Genomic DNA, 20,506 nt, shown 5'->3' on the forward strand with positions numbered 1-20,506 from the left:
CAAATGATTCGCTATGTATGGGTTCATGATTTTTCAAATAATTAATCACTTAAGGGCTCGATAAGGGGTTTTATTAGAAATGAACCAAATTGCATTGTTTTGAAACTAGTGCATCATGATTTTAAATTTTCCTTTGTTGTTACTTGTTCACTCACTGGGTTTATACTCACCATTTCAAATTCATGTTTTCATATCATGACGCAGCCGGTAACTAGGACGAAGTGTCCTTGTAGACTTATATCCATCTTTTGGGTAGGTGTCTCGGCATTCAGAAGCTGTACATTCGTCCAAGTCCCTCCGCTGGAAGTCAAGTCTTCTTTTTGAGATGTATAGGCGAACCTAATGTACATTATTGGAATACATATTGTAGACAATGTATGTATATAATAAATGAGAAATGCCAATATGAGTTGACAATGTCTATTACTATTTTGATTTTAAATTTTAAGAAAAATGACTCAGCAGTTTATAATGGAATGATGAATACGTCGGACTATCAGGCTTGCTTGGGCTTAGTGGACTATGTCCATTGGGCCCATGCGTCGGTCATGGCCTGGAATTTGGATCGTAACAATCATCTTATTTAACAGCTAAATTAAATGTCGTTATAAGAGGAACTAAATTGGAATAATTTTCAAAATCAAACGACCAAATTGCTTCAAATTAGAGTATAAAAACTAAATTCAATAAAATGTATCAGTAAAAGGACCTATTGGATATTTGACCTAAAAAATTGTTATATTTGTCCCTTTTTAAATTTCAATAAAAAATCTTCTATAAACACATTAACTTCAATAAAATAATTTCTTCAAATTAACTATATATCCACCTTAATTTTATGAATAATATATTTATTGTACAAGAATGAATTAAATTGTGCATCGCCCACCCATATTTTTAAAATTATATTGGAATGAAATAATAAAATATTTAATACTAATATTGAGTACTTTTAAAAAATATTTTTAAAATTATTTTTAGATAAAAATACATATTATTTATATAATGAATTTGAGTTGGTTTAAAGTGTGGACCGGTTTAGAGTAAAAATCTTACCTCAAGCTCGGCTAGGGATGGAGCCTCCTTATGTGATGAGGGGGCCATGGGCCCCCCAAAACTTTTAAAATTTTTTTATAACATACAAAAGTTTTTAAATATTTTTATATATTCTATTATTAGTTCCCTCAAAATAATGTTTTATTTAATAATTAATATAAATAAAAAAAAATAAAATGATTTCACTTATCTCACTCAATTTTAAATTTTTTTAATTTATATTATTGTTTTTATTTATATTTATTTATTTGTTTTCATTTCTATTCTATTTGTTCATATGTTATAAGTTTTTATAAATATTCTTTCCCAAATTTCTATAAATCATTAACCATATTCTTTTTCTTTCTTTTTTGTTATGTAATATGTGGTATTTGCCTTCTACTTACCATGTTCTTCTTTTTTATGTTACATAAATTTTATTTTTTATTATTTTAATCTTTAAAAATTAATAAATTATTATATAATTTTTAAATATAAGTTGTAGTGTTACATTATTACTTAAAATTTTATTAATATATTATTTTTTTTATTAATCCTAACTATATAAGAAGAAATTAACTTGAATATAATTTTTTTATATGCTTTACGTTTTATTTTAGTTTAAATGAAATTATCTTGAATAAATAGTATTTGAATAATTTTGATTATATAAAAAAAATCATTAATCTTATATATCATTTTTAACTATTTATATTTTACAAATTATAATTTTATATTTAATTTTATATTTTAATTATTAATATTTTTATCATTAATTAAATTTAACATATTAATTTTTTAAAATTTTTAATTCTTATTCAACTATATTTAACCCCTTCAATAAAATTAGGCTAGCTCCTCCCTTGAGCCCGGCTAAAGCCGCTAGTCGATCCAAGGACAGGTTTACTGAAACAAGCGACAACGTTTTGGGTTTCTGGAGTCTCCCCATTGACAGTAGGTGCGTTCATTTCCTTCCCATTATCCCTCCCACCCTCTGACTCAGAGTCACTGAACGAGTCGAGCTTGAACTCAGACTACCCATATGGCGTTCACTTTGAGGAGCGTGAAGGTACCGTCCAACTCAGTGAGTTTGGAAGAAGCAAAGGGTCGGGTGTTCGATTTCTTCAGATCAGCTTGCAGATCAATACCGGCTATTATGGACATCTATAACCTTGACGACGTCGTAACGGCCTCCCAGCTCCGTTCCACCGTCGCCTCCGAGATCCGTAAAAACTCCCATGTTACTAACCCTAAGGTCGATTCCCCTCTCTCTATATTAGATCCCTGTTATTTTTCTTTTATTTATATTTTATTTAATTTAATTTTTTGTGGTGGAATACTTCGATATGTCAAATTTGGGGGACTTTGATTTTCTTCGGTTTAAGTCGTTTGGGAACATATTTTTATTGCTTGCATTTTAGTAAGAAGCGAAGCGAAAATAATGGAAAATAATGACGATAATCCTATGGAAATTTGAGCTAAGCTATGCTTGGTTGATGTGGGATTATGAGGGGAAAAGTTGGGATTTTACTATGTTATTGAATTGGGGACGTATGTTTCGATTTCAATCCCTTGATTGAATGGGAATGCTAAATTATGCTCTAGAAGCAAATTTATTGCATGTGTTGCTTTGTTGTCCTCTCCTCCGATCAAGAAGAAAACGGGGAAGTGAAGTTATAAGAGTTCTATTGATAGTAGATTGATAAAGACTGAAGATTGCTTTGGAGAAAGCTGATGGTTTTGTTTAAAAGGATTATTTGGATTTATCTGGGACTTCAATAGCTTCATGAACAGTTAAGTACCTTGGACTGTTAAGTTTGTTCCAGTATTTTTTTTTCGAGTGCTTCATGAAGGATTTCTTCTGAGATTTGGTACATTTTATGATGTACTCTAGCAAGAGCTCTACGCTGCTATTATATTGGGAATGAAACAGCATAAGTTTCTTTTGAGTGTCTGTTGATGTTGTCTTCCCACAGTGCATTTTCAGTTAGGAGTGCCTTCTATGGGTGGTAATAGTATAGAGAAAGCTAAGGTCCTAGCCTCTTGTTTTTTCCCATCTTCAAGTCTTCAATAACACTTTTACTCAAGCCAGATGATCCTGCAGCTGTTAATGTTAGAGTGGTGTGATTTAGTGCAGATCAAAATGATCGTTTGGTTTGGTGGGATAGAGTTTGTGCTGCATGGAAATTATTGTTTTTACCTTAGGAATGAGGTTCAAAGCTTATTTTGGTGTTCTCTATTATGGATATTGATCAATCAAACTCACTAGTAGTAGATACACAGTATCACGGGTTTCTTTGGAGAAGCTGATTATATAGTTGATGGTATTAGAGTTTTATTGATGGTAGAGGGTTGAAGGTTACTTTGGAACAAGCTGATGATTTTGTTGAATGGGATTGTTTGGATTAATCTGGAATTAAAAGGTTTCATGAGCAGTTGAGAAGTACCTTATATCTTGTCAGCATGGTTCAGTGTTTTCTCCTCTGAGTTTTCCTGGAAGCAGCTCTTCATTGCTTAGTCCTTCAAATTTCAGAGACATAATAAAGTTTATAATTTACCATAGCAAAAGCTCTATCACTGCTATCGAGTATCTGCACTTGTTGTAAATTGCTTCGATGTCTAAATCTTGGTAGCTTGTTGCAAAGAGTGTTTCCAATCTTCAAGAGGCTTGGGATTTAGGTTTGTTATAGAGAAAGTTCCCAGCCTGTTGTATTCCCCATGTTGAAGTCTTCTGTTAATGTTATAGTTTTGGCAAATGGTCCTGGGGCCATATATGGTATATTGTGATCTTTCGGCTGATCCAAATGGTCATTTGGTTAGTTGGTGATGGAAACTGTACAGATGGAGGCTATGGAAGCTTATTTTGGTGTTCCCTGTTGAAGGAAATTAATTAATAAACTCTTTAGTCGTAGATAAACAATATTGCATGTTTTGTATTCATGTTCCATCATGGAATATAACCCTCTGCATTAATTTCGTGGGTAGCATTTCTGTTATCTCATTTGCTACCTGTAGATTTGATATTTTCAGCATACTTGAGGAAATGTATCTACCTTAAAGAGGTATTGACTTAAAGCTAGATTGTGTCCATTTGAGGAGCCTTATTGGTGGATATTTGATTATTTCCTAGGAGCACTTTAAAATAGTTGATGCGTTTTGTCTTTTGCTCCCTTGTTGATAACTCGATATTGCATTCTAGTGATTTTGACAGAGCCGCTTTGTTCTTTATGATAATTGGACGGCAATAGAGTTGTATTATGGTGTTATATGGGTTTTTTTGTTTGATAAATTGGTGTATAGCCTTAATTTATTTTTATTTTCTGCTTATGAACTGGTCTTCTACAAACTCATTTCTTTGCTTTGAATGAGTTATGAGGTTGTACATGCTATATTTGGGTGACTGTAATTTGAAAATACTCTTTTCATCATCTTGATAGTAGTTAAATCTGCAGGTAATTGATATGCTGCTCTTTAAGGGTATGGAAGAACTGAACAACATTGTGGAGCATGCAAAGCAACGGCACCACATTATTGGCCAGTATGTAGTGGGTCGTCAAGGGCTTGTTCAGGATTTGAACACCAAGGATGAAGGCATGTCTGATTTCCTGAAGAATTTCTATAAAAGCAACTACTTTTGAACATGCAATTTTTGTGGACACCTTTTGGGATTTTGCCTTTGACTCTGGACTTCCTTGATAATAATGTACCTAGAACTGTTTCCGAACCATTCTGTTGGGTTAAATTCGATCATATTTATTCCTGTTCACTTCCTGGAAAACAATGAAATGTCCTTTCACTGGCTGTTGGTTTTCACAACTCCCAGAAATGTTGCTCGAACTCTGGTAAATTAAGCTTATCAGAATCGTGTCTTATATTTCTGTTATTGCTTTCTTCATAACTGGACAATGTAGTCTATGAGTCTGTGTATTAATTTTCAAGGCTTTTGGCTGTGAATAATTCACATTTTACAATAAGCATAAGCAAAATTTGGCACAAAGGGTGATTTCATTTCATGCTGGCCAGCAGGGTACCAACTGCTTAGCTGAAATATTGAATGAAGTTCTGCCTCACATATATACTCTCACTGGCTAATGAACAAAATCACGTCGTTTAATGGGCATAAAACAAAAGTATCACAAACCTTGGAAACGCATAAAACAAAAGCTTATAAAAGATTTAATGGGCAGAGCAGCAGCTTCAGAGTTGAATTCCTTGAAAATGAATAACATGTGCAAGCAATGTTCTACTTGACATATAAACAAGGGGATTCCAAGGATTGTTTGAACATAAGCACCGCAAATTTAAAGCATCTGAAACATATATATTAACCAAAATTTTATATAGGATTGATATGAATAAAAACTTTTCTTATTCTAGAACTAAAAAAAATATTTTACATAGAGAAAGGGTACCCAAAACAAGCAAAGCAAGCCATAAAAAATGAGGTCCAACTTGACCCTCCCTCAGCTTGCAGAACAGACACATCACTTTACCCAAACCACCATGACTAGTTAATTAATTACAAGTGCTAAAAAACAATTAACATCAGATTCAGAGGTAAGTGAAGATCCCACGACCCTGAGCACCAAGTTTTGCGGTTTGCAAAGGCTTCTTATTTGATCTTTTCAACCTCTTCAACCTCTCCTCTATCCTTGCACGCCTGTCTCCTTTCACTTGTTGTCTGCGATAACTTTTAACAATGTGCGGATTGAAATTAGATTGAGGACGCACCAGATAAACAGATGGAGTTGCCTCTGGGCGTGAAGCACGCTGCTGGCTTGAAGATGATTTATCATCACTGGCCTTGGTAATCCTCAAATCCAACTCCAAATCAAAATCAGCCACCCTGACTGGCTCCATTGTTAATGGCGCTTGTTGCTTCTCAGGTTTTTTCAAAGATGGCTTCCTGAAAGGAACAGCCATATTTTCTTCTATATATCTCAAGTCCGAGAACTGTACACTCTTGCTGAATATAGTTCGACTCCAATGTTCAATTAAATCCTTTGCAAGTCTTTTGTTGGCAGTGATTTCCTCATCTGATTTTGACAGAAACATAATGACTTTTCCAAGTCCACTCTTCTTCAGTTGTTCCCTTCGATCTTCTCGCTCTATATCAATAGGCAACACCTGAGTCAGCATATTCAAAATTGCAGCGCGAAGTGTCGCATTGGGTAAGCTTCCATCAGGAAGAGGTTCAAGCCAATTCTTCAACAGGCTTAAAACTCCATGATCCAAGAATTCTCCTTGAAGTTTTCTCTTGGATAGAAAGTCGAGAAGAAGAGGCAGCATTTGTATCTTGTTTATGGCAGGTTTCTCCTGTCGGATAAGTTCAGCATCATCTTCAGCAGCAACCTCGAGCATAGCCATTACTTTCTCAGCAAGCAATGCTGTTTCCCGAGGACTTTTCTCCTCCATCTTCTTCCTTCTCTTAACCCTATCGAACATCTCCTCAATCTCGACATCGACTTCATATTTTGTTTGCTTAACATTATCAGAATGGGTTTGTTGATTGTTCTGATCAGACGTAAGAAATTCCCACATCTCCTTCACATCCTTCGACCTCTCAGAAGCCCTTCGCTTTTGTCTCCGAACTTGGTTAGAATCCATAAGACTCAGTACGTTAGCAATGCCTTAGGTGATCACAATCCTTTTCCTTTAGCTATCAACTGTTATTTGATTTTAGTTTGAGTTGCATTTATATATGCATGGCTTTTCCTACTTCATTAATGTATACAAATCCTAATACTAATTGAAATTCAGTTCTAACTTGGCAATTTCCTGAGCACTGCCAACTGCCATATATTTATATGTATAAACCAATATTGTGGAGGACCTAAACAATATTAATTAAATTGTAAATATTTATGAACAATATTAAGGTATATTTAATCGTACATATTAATTTTTCATTACTTCTAAAAACATTTGAATAGAAAACATAGGTATATGGATGGGTGGATTAAATATCAGATAATGTGATGTGCTGAATTTTGTATTATTTCATCATTTTTTTCAATTGCTATGTAATTGGAAGCCTTTAGGCTCGTTTACAAATTCACAGAAAAATGTTTCAAATTAAGAAAGTTTGATTGCTGAAACAGGGAATAATGAGTTCCCTGGGAATACAAAAAGGACAACAGAGCTTGATTTTAAGGTGCTATTTATGTCCATAATGGCAGATAGCATCACAAAATCATTGCCTCATCTTAACACTGGAATATCCAACCCCAATCACATCAACAAAAAAAAAAAAAAGAAAAACCCTTCCGATCCTGTTGAAAACAATCAAACAAAAATTTTACTTAAACAACATTAATTAAATTGAGGGTTACAAACTATTTCAAAATTTTTATAAAAAAATAAATATTGGATTTTTCTCTTTTAAGATAAATAAGATAAATTTTTACTTTTATTTTTATACATTTTGAACTTTATGGTGCATCTTACTTATTATGTTAAACTACAATCAGATTATACTTATTCTCACGTTCCAAACATTTAAAATCATTATAATTTATTTTAAATTGATTATGATACTTTTTATTCATTTTCTGTTAGATTTTACATATTTCACACGTTTACGTTAAAAAGTAAAAAATATTATTTCTTTAAGCATTAGCTTTTTTCAATTGCATGAAATTATAGTTTTTGTGTAAAAATTTCTTTGTAGCTAGTTTGAAGGATACAAGTTATTTTAAAATGTTTTACAAAAAATTAACATTAAGTTTTTATATTCTACAATAAATGATATTACTTTTTCTACTATGTTATTACACATTTACAATAAATTTTAGGAAGCTCATGTCAATTTTACATTTCATTTTAGTTATTTACGTTAAATTATAATCAACCTATACTTATTCTTACCTCTTAATTCATTTATAATCATTATAATTTACTTTATGTTGATTGTAACACTTTTACCTATTTTATGATAACTATTACATACTTTTATTTTAATTGTTCTCTCATATGTTTATATTAATATTTTTTTGGTGAATATGTTTATATTAATATTTTAATAAAGTTTACTTTTAACATTTATAATCATCATAATTTATCTCATGATGATTATGACATTTTTTGCTCATTCTACATGAAATTTTATGTAAATTTATCTTTGTTCTCACACATTGTATGTTAATCTTTTTCTCCATTTTCTTTGTATTTTTTGTTTAATTAAAGTGTGAGAGACACTCTAAGGGGTAGGCTAAGCTTAGGGAATCTTGTAAGGGTTTTGAGCTTGGATTAGAATCTCACTTTGTAAAAGCTTGGTATAAGTTATCAATTTCACTGGTTTAGTGAAGTTGGGTTGAAAATCCTTGATTGAGAAATCAAGATAGTGGATATAGGTCAAAGGGACCGAACCACTATAAATACTTGTGTTTTATTCATTTTTCTTTAACCTTTCTTTACTTGGTGTATTTTAGCCTTAACAAGTTTTAAACTCTCCGTTTTAAATCATTTGAAAGTTTTTCAAAATTTTTGTACTATTTACCCCTCTAGCACTCCATTAGGAACAATAGTTCTTGGCATGTAAATTTTCCTCATTCAACACTGGCTCATCATCATTTCTCTTGCACAATCTCAAGGTCGATCATGCTTTCTTTTCCCAAGGTTTTCTCTGCTTCACTTCAATGCAATTATTTCTTTTCTTCTCATTCAACATTGGCTCATCGTCTTTCTCTTGCACAATCTTAGGGCCAATCATGCTTTCTTCAATCAGGGGAGCCCTTTTGAAGATCACCCTTATTCTAGGTTTTTGAACTTGGTTGCAATCTATCAACATCCTCTCGTTCAATACTGGCTCATCCTTGGGAAAGTCTTTCTCTTGCAAAATTACAGGGCTGATCTTGCTTCTTCTCCCAAGAGAGCTTTCTTGAAGATCACCCTTATTCTTGGTTTTCGAACTTGGTTGCAATCCCTTTAAAAGATCACCTTTATTTTTGGTTTCTTAACCTTCTTGAAATCCTGCTCGTCTTCTCATTCAACATTGACCAATCACGCTTCCCTTTGAGGAAAGTGATAAAACTCAATACAAACACCACATTTGCATAGTAATAAATTTAAATTTTCTCCAATATCTTAAATCTAAAAGAAACTACCACAAGAATTTGAAAATTAGATTGTATTTCAATATCTGAAGTTGCTAAGAAAATTATATGCATTTGATTTTAAAACAAATGCTTTAATATAATCATTTTGAAAATTTTGACAAATTAGTATATATTTATTTAAGACAATCAAGAGGAATATCATGATGGGCAAGCATGTGAGAGCTGTGCCCATGTTGGTTGGGAATGCAAAGCATGACTTTTATTCATACATGCATAAAATGTGATTTACCACAAAAATTTCAATTGCAAGGTAGGAGTTTGATTTTGTCATCCATTTATTAATTCTCTTAGTTCATAAAAGAATTTAAATAAAATATTTTTTATATACATGAAAAGTCATTGGAACTTTTTTATACACAAAAAAAATCTAAACTTTTTTTCCTTTAAAAGTCAAATACGAGACCTTTGAGTTAATAATTTCTATAAACTTACCTGACCAATAGGAAGTAGCTAAACTAACAGCTAAGCTAACCAACCAACTCACTAAACAAGTTACTGACTTATAGTAAAATGACCACAATAAACGAAAACAATAAAATGAAAACTATACAATTAATTATACAGCTAATATAAATAACATATACAACAGCTTCTATCTGCAGCTTTTATCTTCTATTCTTCCTTTATGATTTAATATAAGTGTGAATCCACTGACTTATTACCTTGAGTGACATTATTAAGAGAATACTGCAAATTACAGATTCTTGTGTCATCAAGTTGAGAAAAATTCTACTGTAAAGTGTTCCATATCTCTATTGCAAATTCCATTGTAAAAAATGGTTGAAGCCGCTGATGAAGTAATTGATTCTAACAACCACGCAACAATCAGATTGTTGCACTTAGTCCATGATGCAAATAGAGGATCCGTTGAAGTTGGTTTGCAATGGTTCCATTTAGAAAACTTATCTTATTTCTAATTGAAATGGCTAAAAGAAAATACTTGCTCCAAGGTACATAAGTGATTGTACTAAGCTTAGGAGTAATCACTACTGATCCTGGATGATCAGAGTGATGAAGAAAATAAGAAGATTGAGGATCTTCAACAAGTGATAAGGTTGATTTAGAAACTGTTGATTCCGCCATTGATTCAACAAGTTTTACACAATTACAAACTAGCTTTCCACTACTAAACAAGATTCAAGCAACCAGCAAGAGAAACACAAAATAATCTCAAGATTAATCGAAATATTCAAGAACCCTAACCTTGAGTAGCTTTAATACCATGTTCGAACATGTAGTGGAGCTGAGAAAAGTTGAGAGGAAAACTAGAGAAAGGAAGAGAAATTGTGATTCTCATTGACTAAATTAGTTATTATAATGGTATTTATATACACTTGATTAACCAATAGGAAGCAACTAAACTAACAGCTACACTAACTAACCAAGTAACTAAACAAATTACTGATTTATGGTAAAATGATCGCAGTAAATGAAAATAGTAAAATGAAAACTATTCAATTAATATAAATAACATATACAACAGCTTCTATTTTCTATTCTTCCTTTATTATTTAATAAATATTTTAATCTAACTAAATAATACTATTGTATTATAACTCTAACTAAATAACTTGTAACACAGTCTTAACATTCCCTCTCAAACTCAAGATGGGGTGGGACATGCCAACTTAAGGTTGAAAACTAAGATAAACTAAGATAAACAGTTAAAAGTGCTCTTGAAATCAATTAGAGGTTGCGACGCGATTGAACATGTAAATGATGTGGTGAATGATGTGGCAAAACATAGCATAAACAGTTGAATGGCATGGTAAAACATGACATGAGTTGAATAACGTGACAAAACACGACATGAGTGGCGTGACGATATACGGCATGAGTTGAATGATGTGGTAGCAAACGTGTCAAGACGTCATTGCATGGACAACAGGAACATGAGACAAAAACTAGGGGCATGTGAAACAACGATTGCTAATAACCAATAACTTGGGGTGTGCAAAACAACGATTGCCAACAACTAAGAGCTAGGGGTAGTTGTTAGCTTCCAAGGCTTCACAGGAAGCTTTAAAGGTGACTCTGATATCATATTAGAAAAACTAAGAAGAAGAGAAATCTAAGTTGCATATTGATAAAACTTATATATATATAAAAGGTTAATCTTAATCTTATTCATAATCTAACTCTAATTAACTAATTAATAATATTACACTATAACTTTAAAATATTATAATCTAACTAAGTAATACTTTTATTTGACAACTCTAACTAAATAACTCGTATCATAATCTTAGCAAACCATTATATTACTAAATATTTTTACTTATTTAGTTATTTATACAAGATATATGTTTTCATGTCTTGTATGTCTATAGGATTATATTTTACAAGTGTGTGGTGTTTGTTATGCCTCAAGTTAAGGGCGTGACATGCCATGAAGTGAATAAGAATAAATACTAAGTGTAGAGGATTCTTTTGCTAAGGAGAGAAGACCTAGTGTAATAAATGAAATGAAATGCGCTAGAGGTGGTAGAGAGGAAGACTGAAATAGTCCTTGAAGTGTAAATGCATTGGTGGCAGGAATAGAGAAAGCAATGGAGGGTGAGAAGAGTTGAGTAGAGAGAATAGTTGGAAGAGCTTTTTAGAAAATTTTGAGAATAATCTCTATTGAATTTTGATTCTTTCTCCTCGTCCTCCTACCTCCAAGGCTATTATATTTATACTGAACATGAGTACTTTTTTAGGAGTAGTTGAGAGAACACGTTCAATCATGAAGAATGTGCATGTCATAAAAATGCACGTTAAAAAATGACTTATTGGATATGAAGCTCAATCATAAGAAAACATGTTTATCATGGAAGAACACATTGAAAAATGGCTTATGGGATATTAAGAGAATGACCTTGTAGGTGGGTGGTGGGCGTTAGTTTTAGATAGCGGAGTAATGACATTTGATAGTGCACCATGTTTACTCTTAAGGAAGAAAGAAAGAAAATGGTAAAGCACATGTTCTTCAAGAAAAGGTTAAGAGGAAGTTCTCTAAATTATCTCCATATCTAAGCCACCAAACCAAACTTTCTAGAACATTCCAAACTTGAAGATAACTTATGAACCTTATCACTTGTTCTGAGTTACTTTCACTTCTCCATATGAAATACTTGTTTCATATTTGTTCTTATTCTGTAGCATAACATATGAAATAATTGTTCTATACTTGTTCCTATTCGATTGTATAATACTTCAAGAAATAATAGTTAGTTAAGATTGGACATCTATATTAAGAATAAATACAATGGAATTTAACCCAACAGAAAGACTCGAAAATAATTCTAGGTACATTATTATCAAGGAAGTCCAAAGTCAAAAGCAAAACCCCAAGAGATGCCCATAAAAATTGAATGTTAAAAGTAGTTGCTTCTATAGAAATTCTCTAGGAAATCAAAGGTGTTTTCATCCTTGCTGTTCAAGTCTTGAACAAGGCATTGACGATTGGCCAATAATGTTGCTCAGCTCTTCCATACCCTTAAAATAGTAGCAAATTGATTACTTGGAGATTTCGCCACCATCAAGAAAATGGAAAGACTATTTTCAAATAATTGTCACCCCAAATATTAGCATGCACAACCTCACGACACATTCGAAGTAAAGTTCTTCACCATAATGTCAATATAAGTTGAAATCAAGTTTTTTAAAATTTTAACCTAAATATGTAAAAATAATGATAAATAAGCATAATATTTATCGTAAAATACAAAAATTCACCATTTAGATTTTCTTTGTTAAAAGAGTTTTAAGTAATTCGTATATCTCAAAAACAGTTAGCAATTATTTTCAAGTGAAACTAATGATTCCAACAAATAAATAAAATGTTAACATAGAAAGAAAAAATTAGTCATTTTTAAATATTAACATAAATACGTAAGAATAAAAATAAAAATATACAACAAAGTAGTGTAAAATGAGTAAAAAAAAAATTGTAATCAAGTTAAAATTTAAACTATGATAATTATAATCATAGGAGAGACTAAGAATAAGTATAAGTCCTAATAATTTAACATAAATAAGTAAGATGATAACATAGCTAGTTGAAATTAACCTTTCTAATATTAAATTTTATATTTGATCTAAATAATTTTGATGGTCTTCTTGCATTAATGTCAAATTTTTTCTCTTCATGCATCAAAGCCAAATTTGTTCCATTCTTCCTATTTCTTATTTCTCATATTTTTTAACAACCACTCCATCTTTGACCTGCTTAAATCGTCTTCTTTACTCTCTTTACATCATCTCGTTACTCAGTTGCAATGCTATATTGGCTTTGTCAAAACTTGAAAAGACCTTTTACAATAGTATTTTATAAGAATTTAATTAGAAGGTAAAAGATGAAAGATTAGTTCAATTCATTAATTTCTTTATCTTTTACAATAAAATAATTTAGGACAAATTATGCTACTAGTCCTTATATTTTGTCAAGGTTTTGTTTTAATTCATGTATAATAATTTTTAAAAATTAAGTCTTTATATTTTCCGAAATTAACAATGTCAGTCCAATCATTAATGGTGATAAAATTTTGTCATTATCAATGTTGACATTGTATTTGACTGTATCGATGTAATGTTGAAACATTGAATTTGATGATGAGACATCTAAGAATGTTACTATTATTATGTACTTGTACAATAATCTTTCCATCATTGACATCATCAAATTCAATACCACTCCATACTTTGTCATCATGTTGCTTATACCAGAAAGCCAAACGTGCATGATGAAAAGGAAAGAGCTTCAATTCTGCAGCTGATAAAAGAGTTTGGATGGCCGAAACATATAAAAAATGTAAGATAATTAAGGCCTAAACGAAAAGACTACAAATCACCTGTGAGATTAATAGCCAATTATGCCTAAACAAAAGATGACTAGTTAGCAAACTCAAAACCTTGGACCAGCTTTTATCTTCAAAGCCTGATTCATGCTATCAACAAATTGTTAGAAGCTATGCTTGTGTATACTAGTGAAATCCTCTTATGGACATGGTGGCTGAATGATTAAATCTTGTGAGTTATTGAAGATCCATTTCCTTTTCCCCCAGTTAGTCTGTGCTGCAATTACCGTGCACAAGTTTAGAGGTTTTTGAGCAATGTGAGACAGAGAGAAAATTGCTAAATCTCTCTTTGAATTAATTTTTCTGAGTAAGCCGCAAAAGCACTCGCTAATTTATTGACACACAAATCTCTTCAAATCTTCAAATCTTAAATTTTAAATAATTTTATCGAATATCAATCTTCGAAACTAATTTGCAAAATTTTCCTGTGAAAACTAATTTATATAAATATCATTGTAATAACTGATTTAGTCAATGAGAATCACAATTTCTCTTCCTTTCTCTGGTTTTCCTCTCAACTTTTCTCAGCTCCACTACATGTTCGAATAATATTTTAGAGTTATACTATAATATTGTTAGCTAGTTAGAATTAGATTACGAATAAGATTAGGAAATGCTATGTTGGCTTGTTCTAAATGAGAGATCAGCTGTTAAAGTTCAACGTCGATGGTGTGACTCGTGGCTGTCCGGGTGATTAGGGCATTGGTGGATTTTAAGGAACTTCAATGGCAGGGTTATGCTGCAGTTCTCCAAATCCGTCGGATGGGGGTGCCTTTCTCCTGTTTGCTGCCTCCTCTTGGCTTAATTCTTTCAATCTGATTATTGAATCCAATTCCATGAATGCAGTTAAATGGACCTCTTCTCCTAACGATGTTGAAACTAGTTCAGAAAATTGGTGTGTCGATAAAATTATTTGGGGTTTAAGATTTGAAGAGATTGGTGTGTCAATAAATTGAGTGCTTTTAGGACATATTCAGTAAATTCAGAGGGAGATTTAGCAATTTTCTCACATTGTTCGACAACCTCTGAAATTTGTGGAAAAGGAAATGGATTAACTGGGGAAAAGGATATGGATCTTCAATAACTCACAAGATTAATCATTCAGCCACCATGTCCACAAGAGGATTTCACTAGCAAATACAAGCATAGCCTCTAACAATTTATCAAATCGTGAGAAAAATAAAATGAAATAAAAGAGCCAACAACAATTGGAAAACATAGTACAACATTGACATCATGGATCAGGCTTTGGAGATAAAAGCTGATCCTAACATGAAATGATACAACACCTCAAGAAGCACGATTAGTGCTGTAAAATCATCTAGGTAGGCTGTTTGAAGGGAAATTGCGCAATGGATTCTCCCTAAGCAACTCGGTTTCCCTGCACAGAGATTTTGAGTTTGCTAATTAGTCATCTTTTGTTTAGGCATCATTGGCTATTAATCTCAAAAGTACTTTGTAGTCCTTTTGTTTAGGCGTTAGTTATCTTACTTCTTTATGTTTCGGCCATCCAACTCTCTCAGCTGCAGACTTGAAGCTCTTTCCTTCTTGTCATGCACTTCTGGCTTTCTGGTCAAAACAATGTGATAAGAAAGTAGGAAAATTTAGAGGCACTGATACAAAAATTGAAAACCGTACAACAGATCACTAGCTTGACGACAAGAGACCGTCATGTTGAACAAATAATTCACCTCCAAATGATTCTAACAAAACCAGTGATTCACAACTGCAGTTACTGGTGACTGATAACTTCAGTTACTCAGGAAAGATCAAAAAGGGTATACGTTTCGTATGGTGCAAGACATAGGTGACTCTTTAAAGCATGTTTAAAAGTTATAACTGTGGAATACTATGTGTTACTTACTCTGCACATTCCTCGTCAACAAACACTTCAATATGAGCACTTGCAGCAGACCCCATAGTTCTTGGCAGAGGTCTCTGTGGAATCTGAGAGAAGTGAGAATTTTGTGTGGTTCAATGTCATTTGCAGAATAATTTCAACAAACAATACATTACCCAATAGCAAAAAACAAAAATGTTTTAGAGTTGGAGGGAACCTTGTATGATGTCCACTTGGCAGGCATTGCATTATTTTCTTTGTTTCTCTGAGCTCTAGCTCCAAGAGTGTGCCAAGAGGTTGAATCAGTCTTTGGCTTAGAGTGATGACCCGTCATGACATCCAAGTTTGTGTCATTGTAAATAGAAAATGGAGTCCGATGCACCCTATAAGAAAACCAATAAAAAAGAGTAAGTTACATCAGAAACTTATGAGTGGACCAAAATTTATAGACAGATGAGCATCCTGAAGAACTTGTACAGAAGATGTATAATAACCATATAATGCTACATATCAGAAAAAACTTGTCTAAACGTATAATAACCACATGATGCTACGTATTAGACAAGTTATAACACCATCTGTTCATTTCAGAAAGAAGAAAAAACAGCAAAGAAAATGCAGTTATTGCTACAAGAATTGATAACCGCTGCAGAAAGGGAGTGCTGACTGGTGTTATCTAGACGTGCCCCTAATCAATCCTTTAAGTTAAAATAAACATGACAAAAACACAAGTTTCCTGGTTAAGATGAAGCAAAGAAAGACAAGAGCTTAAACTTAAAAGAACAAATTGTTCGTTTGCTTACTGATCTGGCTTCAACTTATTACTGCCATGGTCAAAACTCTTGCTGGTCTGCCTTTCTGCAATAATAGGAACTGTTACTTAATACGTTGAGGAAGGTTTTTAGATGGAAAACTTGCAAAGAACAGCAATGAAACTTACGATTTTCACCCCTGGTCAGGACAGTTCCAAAACTTCGGACTGGTAAGTCATCTTCCTTTAATGCCTCCTATAGTTTGGAATAGTTAGATGATAAATAGAACCAAAAGTTCAGTAAAAAAAAATCAAATCACATGACATATCAGTACATACCTCATTAGCTTTAGGCCTCCTCATTAAGCGTGCAAGAAATTTCTTGTACGCATCCCTCAACTTCTGTATTGGTTGAGCATTACTAAAATTGCAAGAAGCTTAATTAGATCAACAAGCATTTAAATTAAATTCAAAATAAGCATAAATGGATCAAAGATTATGAATTTTTACAAGAAGCATGTGGTCTCTTGTCAAGAAAAATTTTGCTCTGTCAGAATAGACACTTAATATGTTCAACCTTTGGGGCCTATACCTAGTATCTATTGGCTTTTCAAAGCAAATTAATCAAATGGATTGAGCAGCATTCTTTTGTCAAGAACAAATTTGCTTAGTTGGAATAGACACTTAATCTGTTCAACCTTTGGGGCAATTACTGAGTATCTATTGGCTTTCCAAAGCAAATTAATCAAATGGATGCAGCAGCACATTTATCAGTTTGTTGAATGCTGCTCAATTGGGGATTCAAGTTAGGACGATATGATAACTTATTTTAACATAAATTTCTTAGATGTGCACTTCATGGCATTCTATTTATATCAGTTTTATGCCCCCATAAAATGGAATGCATTGCAGTATTTGTTGAATAAGATCAAAATAAAAAACCATCCTAGCTCTTTCATCAAATTAAATATCGGAGATAGCATTTACCTGGCTATCCCAAGATTGAATATATCATTTGCTGCTTTCATTTTAGACTTGGATTCCATATGCAAAGCATATGCCATATAGTATGCTGAATGTGTCTTCCCAATATCATTTGCATCAAGAAAATTGTAAATGACCTCAGCATCACTACAATGCTCAGCCTGCAATACAATTTCCATTGACATCAACCTCACAAATATTGATCCAACAGTTTGAAAGCAGATAAAAGGAAAAATTATTGAGGTTTGTATGCTCGCCATGTGTTCATTTAACATGATTAGTAGCATACTTACCATTAAAGGGACATGTGACAAGCATATATGAAAGACATTTTAAACTTTGTCATCTGTATAAGATGATCAATTAAGAAGGAAATAAGGTGAAAAAACTCACATATTCCAACCAAACTTTGACGTAGCGGAGATCATCCTTGTAACGATCTGAATGCCAGAACGCACGGACGCATTGCTCATATATCAATACCAGTCCTGAGAAGTCTCCACCAGGTGGGAATGCCTCTTGTACCCACTTGATACAACTTTAACCCAGTATAAAACAGACAATAAGTCATTAAACCCATTAACCATCTCTAATTTTGAACAATAACACCCTAACGAAACTATTAAATCAACTCTATTTGCTCCTTCGATGTTACTATTGAAAACCAAAATCATATTTGATTAAATATAAGCAAACAGTTAAAATGTAAATGTGACACCATGCATTTCGTTAATCACAAAAACAAATTTTTAAATTTTAATTACCCAAAACCCAAGTTATTTCCATCCAACTAGAATACTCAAGATTCAAATAGCTATGTATTGAAAAGAGTACTTACTCAAGCCAAGGCTGGAGAGGATCTTCTCCTTTATATTCATCAATTGCCTCAATCAATCTCCTAAAGTTTCAAGAGAAAAAAGAAATACCCAGTTAAGAAAATGGGTCAAATATAAAAAAGAAAGAGATTAAAAAGAAACAACAAGATAAAGGATAAAGATTTGGGAAGGAACCTTCGGTTTTCGAGGAGAGATTTCCTGACTTGATCGTTGGTGTGAGCTTTGAGAGCATGGTTTAAGAGGTCAACATTGCGGCCTCTCTTCAAGGGTCTTACGTTTTCTTTAAAGAGTTCCCATTCGTTGCTGGTTTCTCGCTTCGATGTAAGGAACTCTGTCTCTGGATCCATGGCTTGGCTGCTACTGTTCTGTTTCTTCTTGGTGGGTTTAGAGAAAAGGGAAAGAGCCAGAAAGGAGGAGACAGATAATTCAAATTTTGAACTGATACAACGGCTCCTGGGAAAGCAGCCGTTCCGTGGGAATTGCGTTTTGGAATAAAATAAAATTGCCTATTTGGTTGGACCACTTTCATTACTAAATTATAAATTAAATATTCAAATAAATCTTCAAATTAAATTCAGAAAGTTAATTTAATTTTTAATATTTATTATATTTAAATAAATTTTAAATTTTTATTTTGAATCAAACGAGTCCCTCTCACTAATTGTTGACAATGATACAATCAATAATTTTTGATGTCATGCTATCTTTCGTCAAATTAAAATGTTAAAGTAATTAGCGTGAAAGATTTATTTCATTCAAAATAAAAATTTAAAAACTTATTTAAACGTAATAAAAGGATAAGAATTAAATTAATTTTTTTTATATAATTCAAGAGCTTATTTACGTATTAGCCAATAAATTCATAATATAAGTAGGTAATATTTTATAGTATAAAAAACAAGAAGTAAGTGATGTTAACAAAATAACAAGATCAATTAATTGATATTATAATGCTGTGATTTTTTTTTTTTTGAGTAAAAAGGTATTAATTTTCTTTGAAAAAAGGAGAGCACTACCCCAAGAAAAGGAAAAACTAGTTATGGTGACATCAATTTCAAACTTATATTGGCTTGGTTAGTCCACCTTGTGGTACAAATAGTCCAAAATTTTGATATGGTCCAAATATATACTGCAAGTTTTGGTAGTAGAAAATAAAAAAAATAATTTCACATACACTATTTGTGGTATGGCATTTTCTTAAATACATCTCTTATATTTTTTTTTGGATGAGATTAATAGTAAAAAATATAAATTAATATCAACTTATCTCATTTAAACAATAAAATAAGAATTAAACTTGGTGGAAAATAAAGAAAAATAAAACTAAAATGTGAACTATAGTTCGTGTTATTTTTAATGTTCCTAAGTTCAATTAATCTCTTCATTTATGAAAAAACTTGTTGAATTGGGTCAAATTGAGTACTATATATATTTAAAGAATGATAAGGAAATGAATTCTTAAACGATTAGATAATATAAATCCTGTTGTGTGATAAGATTCTCTCAAAAATTGTTTCTTTTCTCACTAGGCAATTAATCAAATGATTGATCAAATGGAAAAACATTCAAATTCCACATGCATTTTAATTAAGAAATTAATCAGAACCTCCAATGTAACAAAAGGGATCAAGTTATTACCAATAAAAAATGTTTGTTTCTGTTATCTTGGTGTCAAGCCCAGCCCTAAATTATCTGTCAGGTCAAACATATAGTTGACATCATGCCTGCGTACTAGAATATCTCGGTAAAATAGGTAAAAGTCGGTATTGTACTTAAAAGTACAACTAAGTTGATTTATACCTCGAACTAATTAAAATAAGAATTTTAAGATGAAATTTCAAATTTCACAGTCTAAAGATTTCTCAAAACAATGATTCGAAATTCGAGGTCCAATTTAGAGTCAATATGGAGAATTGACCGATTAGAGACAAAATGATCATTTTGTCATTTAAGGATAAAACTGGAAATTTTAATCAAGATTAATTATTTAGATTATTTAGAACATAATTGGAGTTTGACGAGTGAGAAATAATCAATTCTGGATATTTTTGGAGTATAGGGGCAAAACGGTAATTTTACCATATCGGGGGCAAAATGGTAATTTT

At 32.1% G+C, this 20,506-nt stretch overlaps 3 protein-coding genes across 3 annotated transcripts; 1 reads left to right on the forward strand and 2 right to left on the reverse strand.

Moving 5' to 3' along the window:
* On the forward strand, positions 1,896–4,918 carry LOC18587155 (NADH dehydrogenase [ubiquinone] 1 alpha subcomplex subunit 6). Its single transcript, XM_018128549.1, has 2 exons — positions 1,896–2,290; positions 4,488–4,918. Exons 1-2 carry the CDS (start codon positions 2,078–2,080, stop codon positions 4,671–4,673), a joined length of 399 nt encoding a protein of 132 aa, XP_017984038.1. The 5' UTR covers positions 1,896–2,077; the 3' UTR covers positions 4,674–4,918.
* On the reverse strand, positions 5,587–6,642 carry LOC18587156 (transcription factor iws1). The gene has a single exon (XM_018128881.1). The coding sequence runs from the start codon at positions 6,640–6,642 to the stop codon at positions 5,587–5,589; it is 1,056 nt and encodes a 351-aa protein (XP_017984370.1).
* LOC18587157 (mitotic spindle checkpoint protein BUBR1) lies at positions 15,042–18,853 on the reverse strand. Its single transcript, XM_018128692.1, has 11 exons — positions 18,576–18,853; positions 18,404–18,463; positions 17,959–18,103; positions 17,569–17,726; positions 16,921–17,002; positions 16,771–16,837; positions 16,634–16,688; positions 16,048–16,213; positions 15,855–15,937; positions 15,482–15,559; positions 15,042–15,371 (listed from the first exon to the last, which is right to left on the reverse strand). The coding sequence occupies exons 1-11, from the start codon at positions 18,746–18,748 to the stop codon at positions 15,308–15,310; spliced, it is 1,131 nt and encodes a 376-aa protein (XP_017984181.1). The 5' UTR covers positions 18,749–18,853; the 3' UTR covers positions 15,042–15,307.

This window comes from Theobroma cacao, chromosome 10, assembly GCF_000208745.1.
Source record: "Theobroma cacao cultivar B97-61/B2 chromosome 10, Criollo_cocoa_genome_V2, whole genome shotgun sequence".
NCBI classification, from domain to species: domain Eukaryota; kingdom Viridiplantae; phylum Streptophyta; class Magnoliopsida; order Malvales; family Malvaceae; genus Theobroma; species Theobroma cacao.

Bases quoted from the DNA above. Each gene is read 5' to 3' on its own strand.
- LOC18587156 (XM_018128881.1), bottom strand. From the start codon at position 6,642: ATGGATTCTAACCAAGTTCGGAGACAAAAGCGAAGGGCTTCTGAGAGG.
- LOC18587157 (XM_018128692.1), bottom strand. From the start codon at position 18,748: ATGGATCCAGAGACAGAGTTCCTTACATCGAAGCGAGAAACCAGCAAC. The intron at 17,727-17,958 runs GTGAGTTTTTTC...ATTGTATTGCAG, and splicing joins TCAAAGTTTGGTTGGAATAT to GCTGAGCATTGTAGTGATGC. The intron at 15,938-16,047 runs GTTCCCTCCAAC...CACTTCTCTCAG, and splicing joins CCAAGTGGACATCATACAAG to ATTCCACAGAGACCTCTGCC.
- LOC18587155 (XM_018128549.1), top strand. From the start codon at position 2,078: ATGGCGTTCACTTTGAGGAGCGTGAAGGTACCGTCCAACTCAGTGAGT. The intron at 2,291-4,487 runs GTCGATTCCCCT...TTAAATCTGCAG, and splicing joins CCCATGTTACTAACCCTAAG to GTAATTGATATGCTGCTCTT.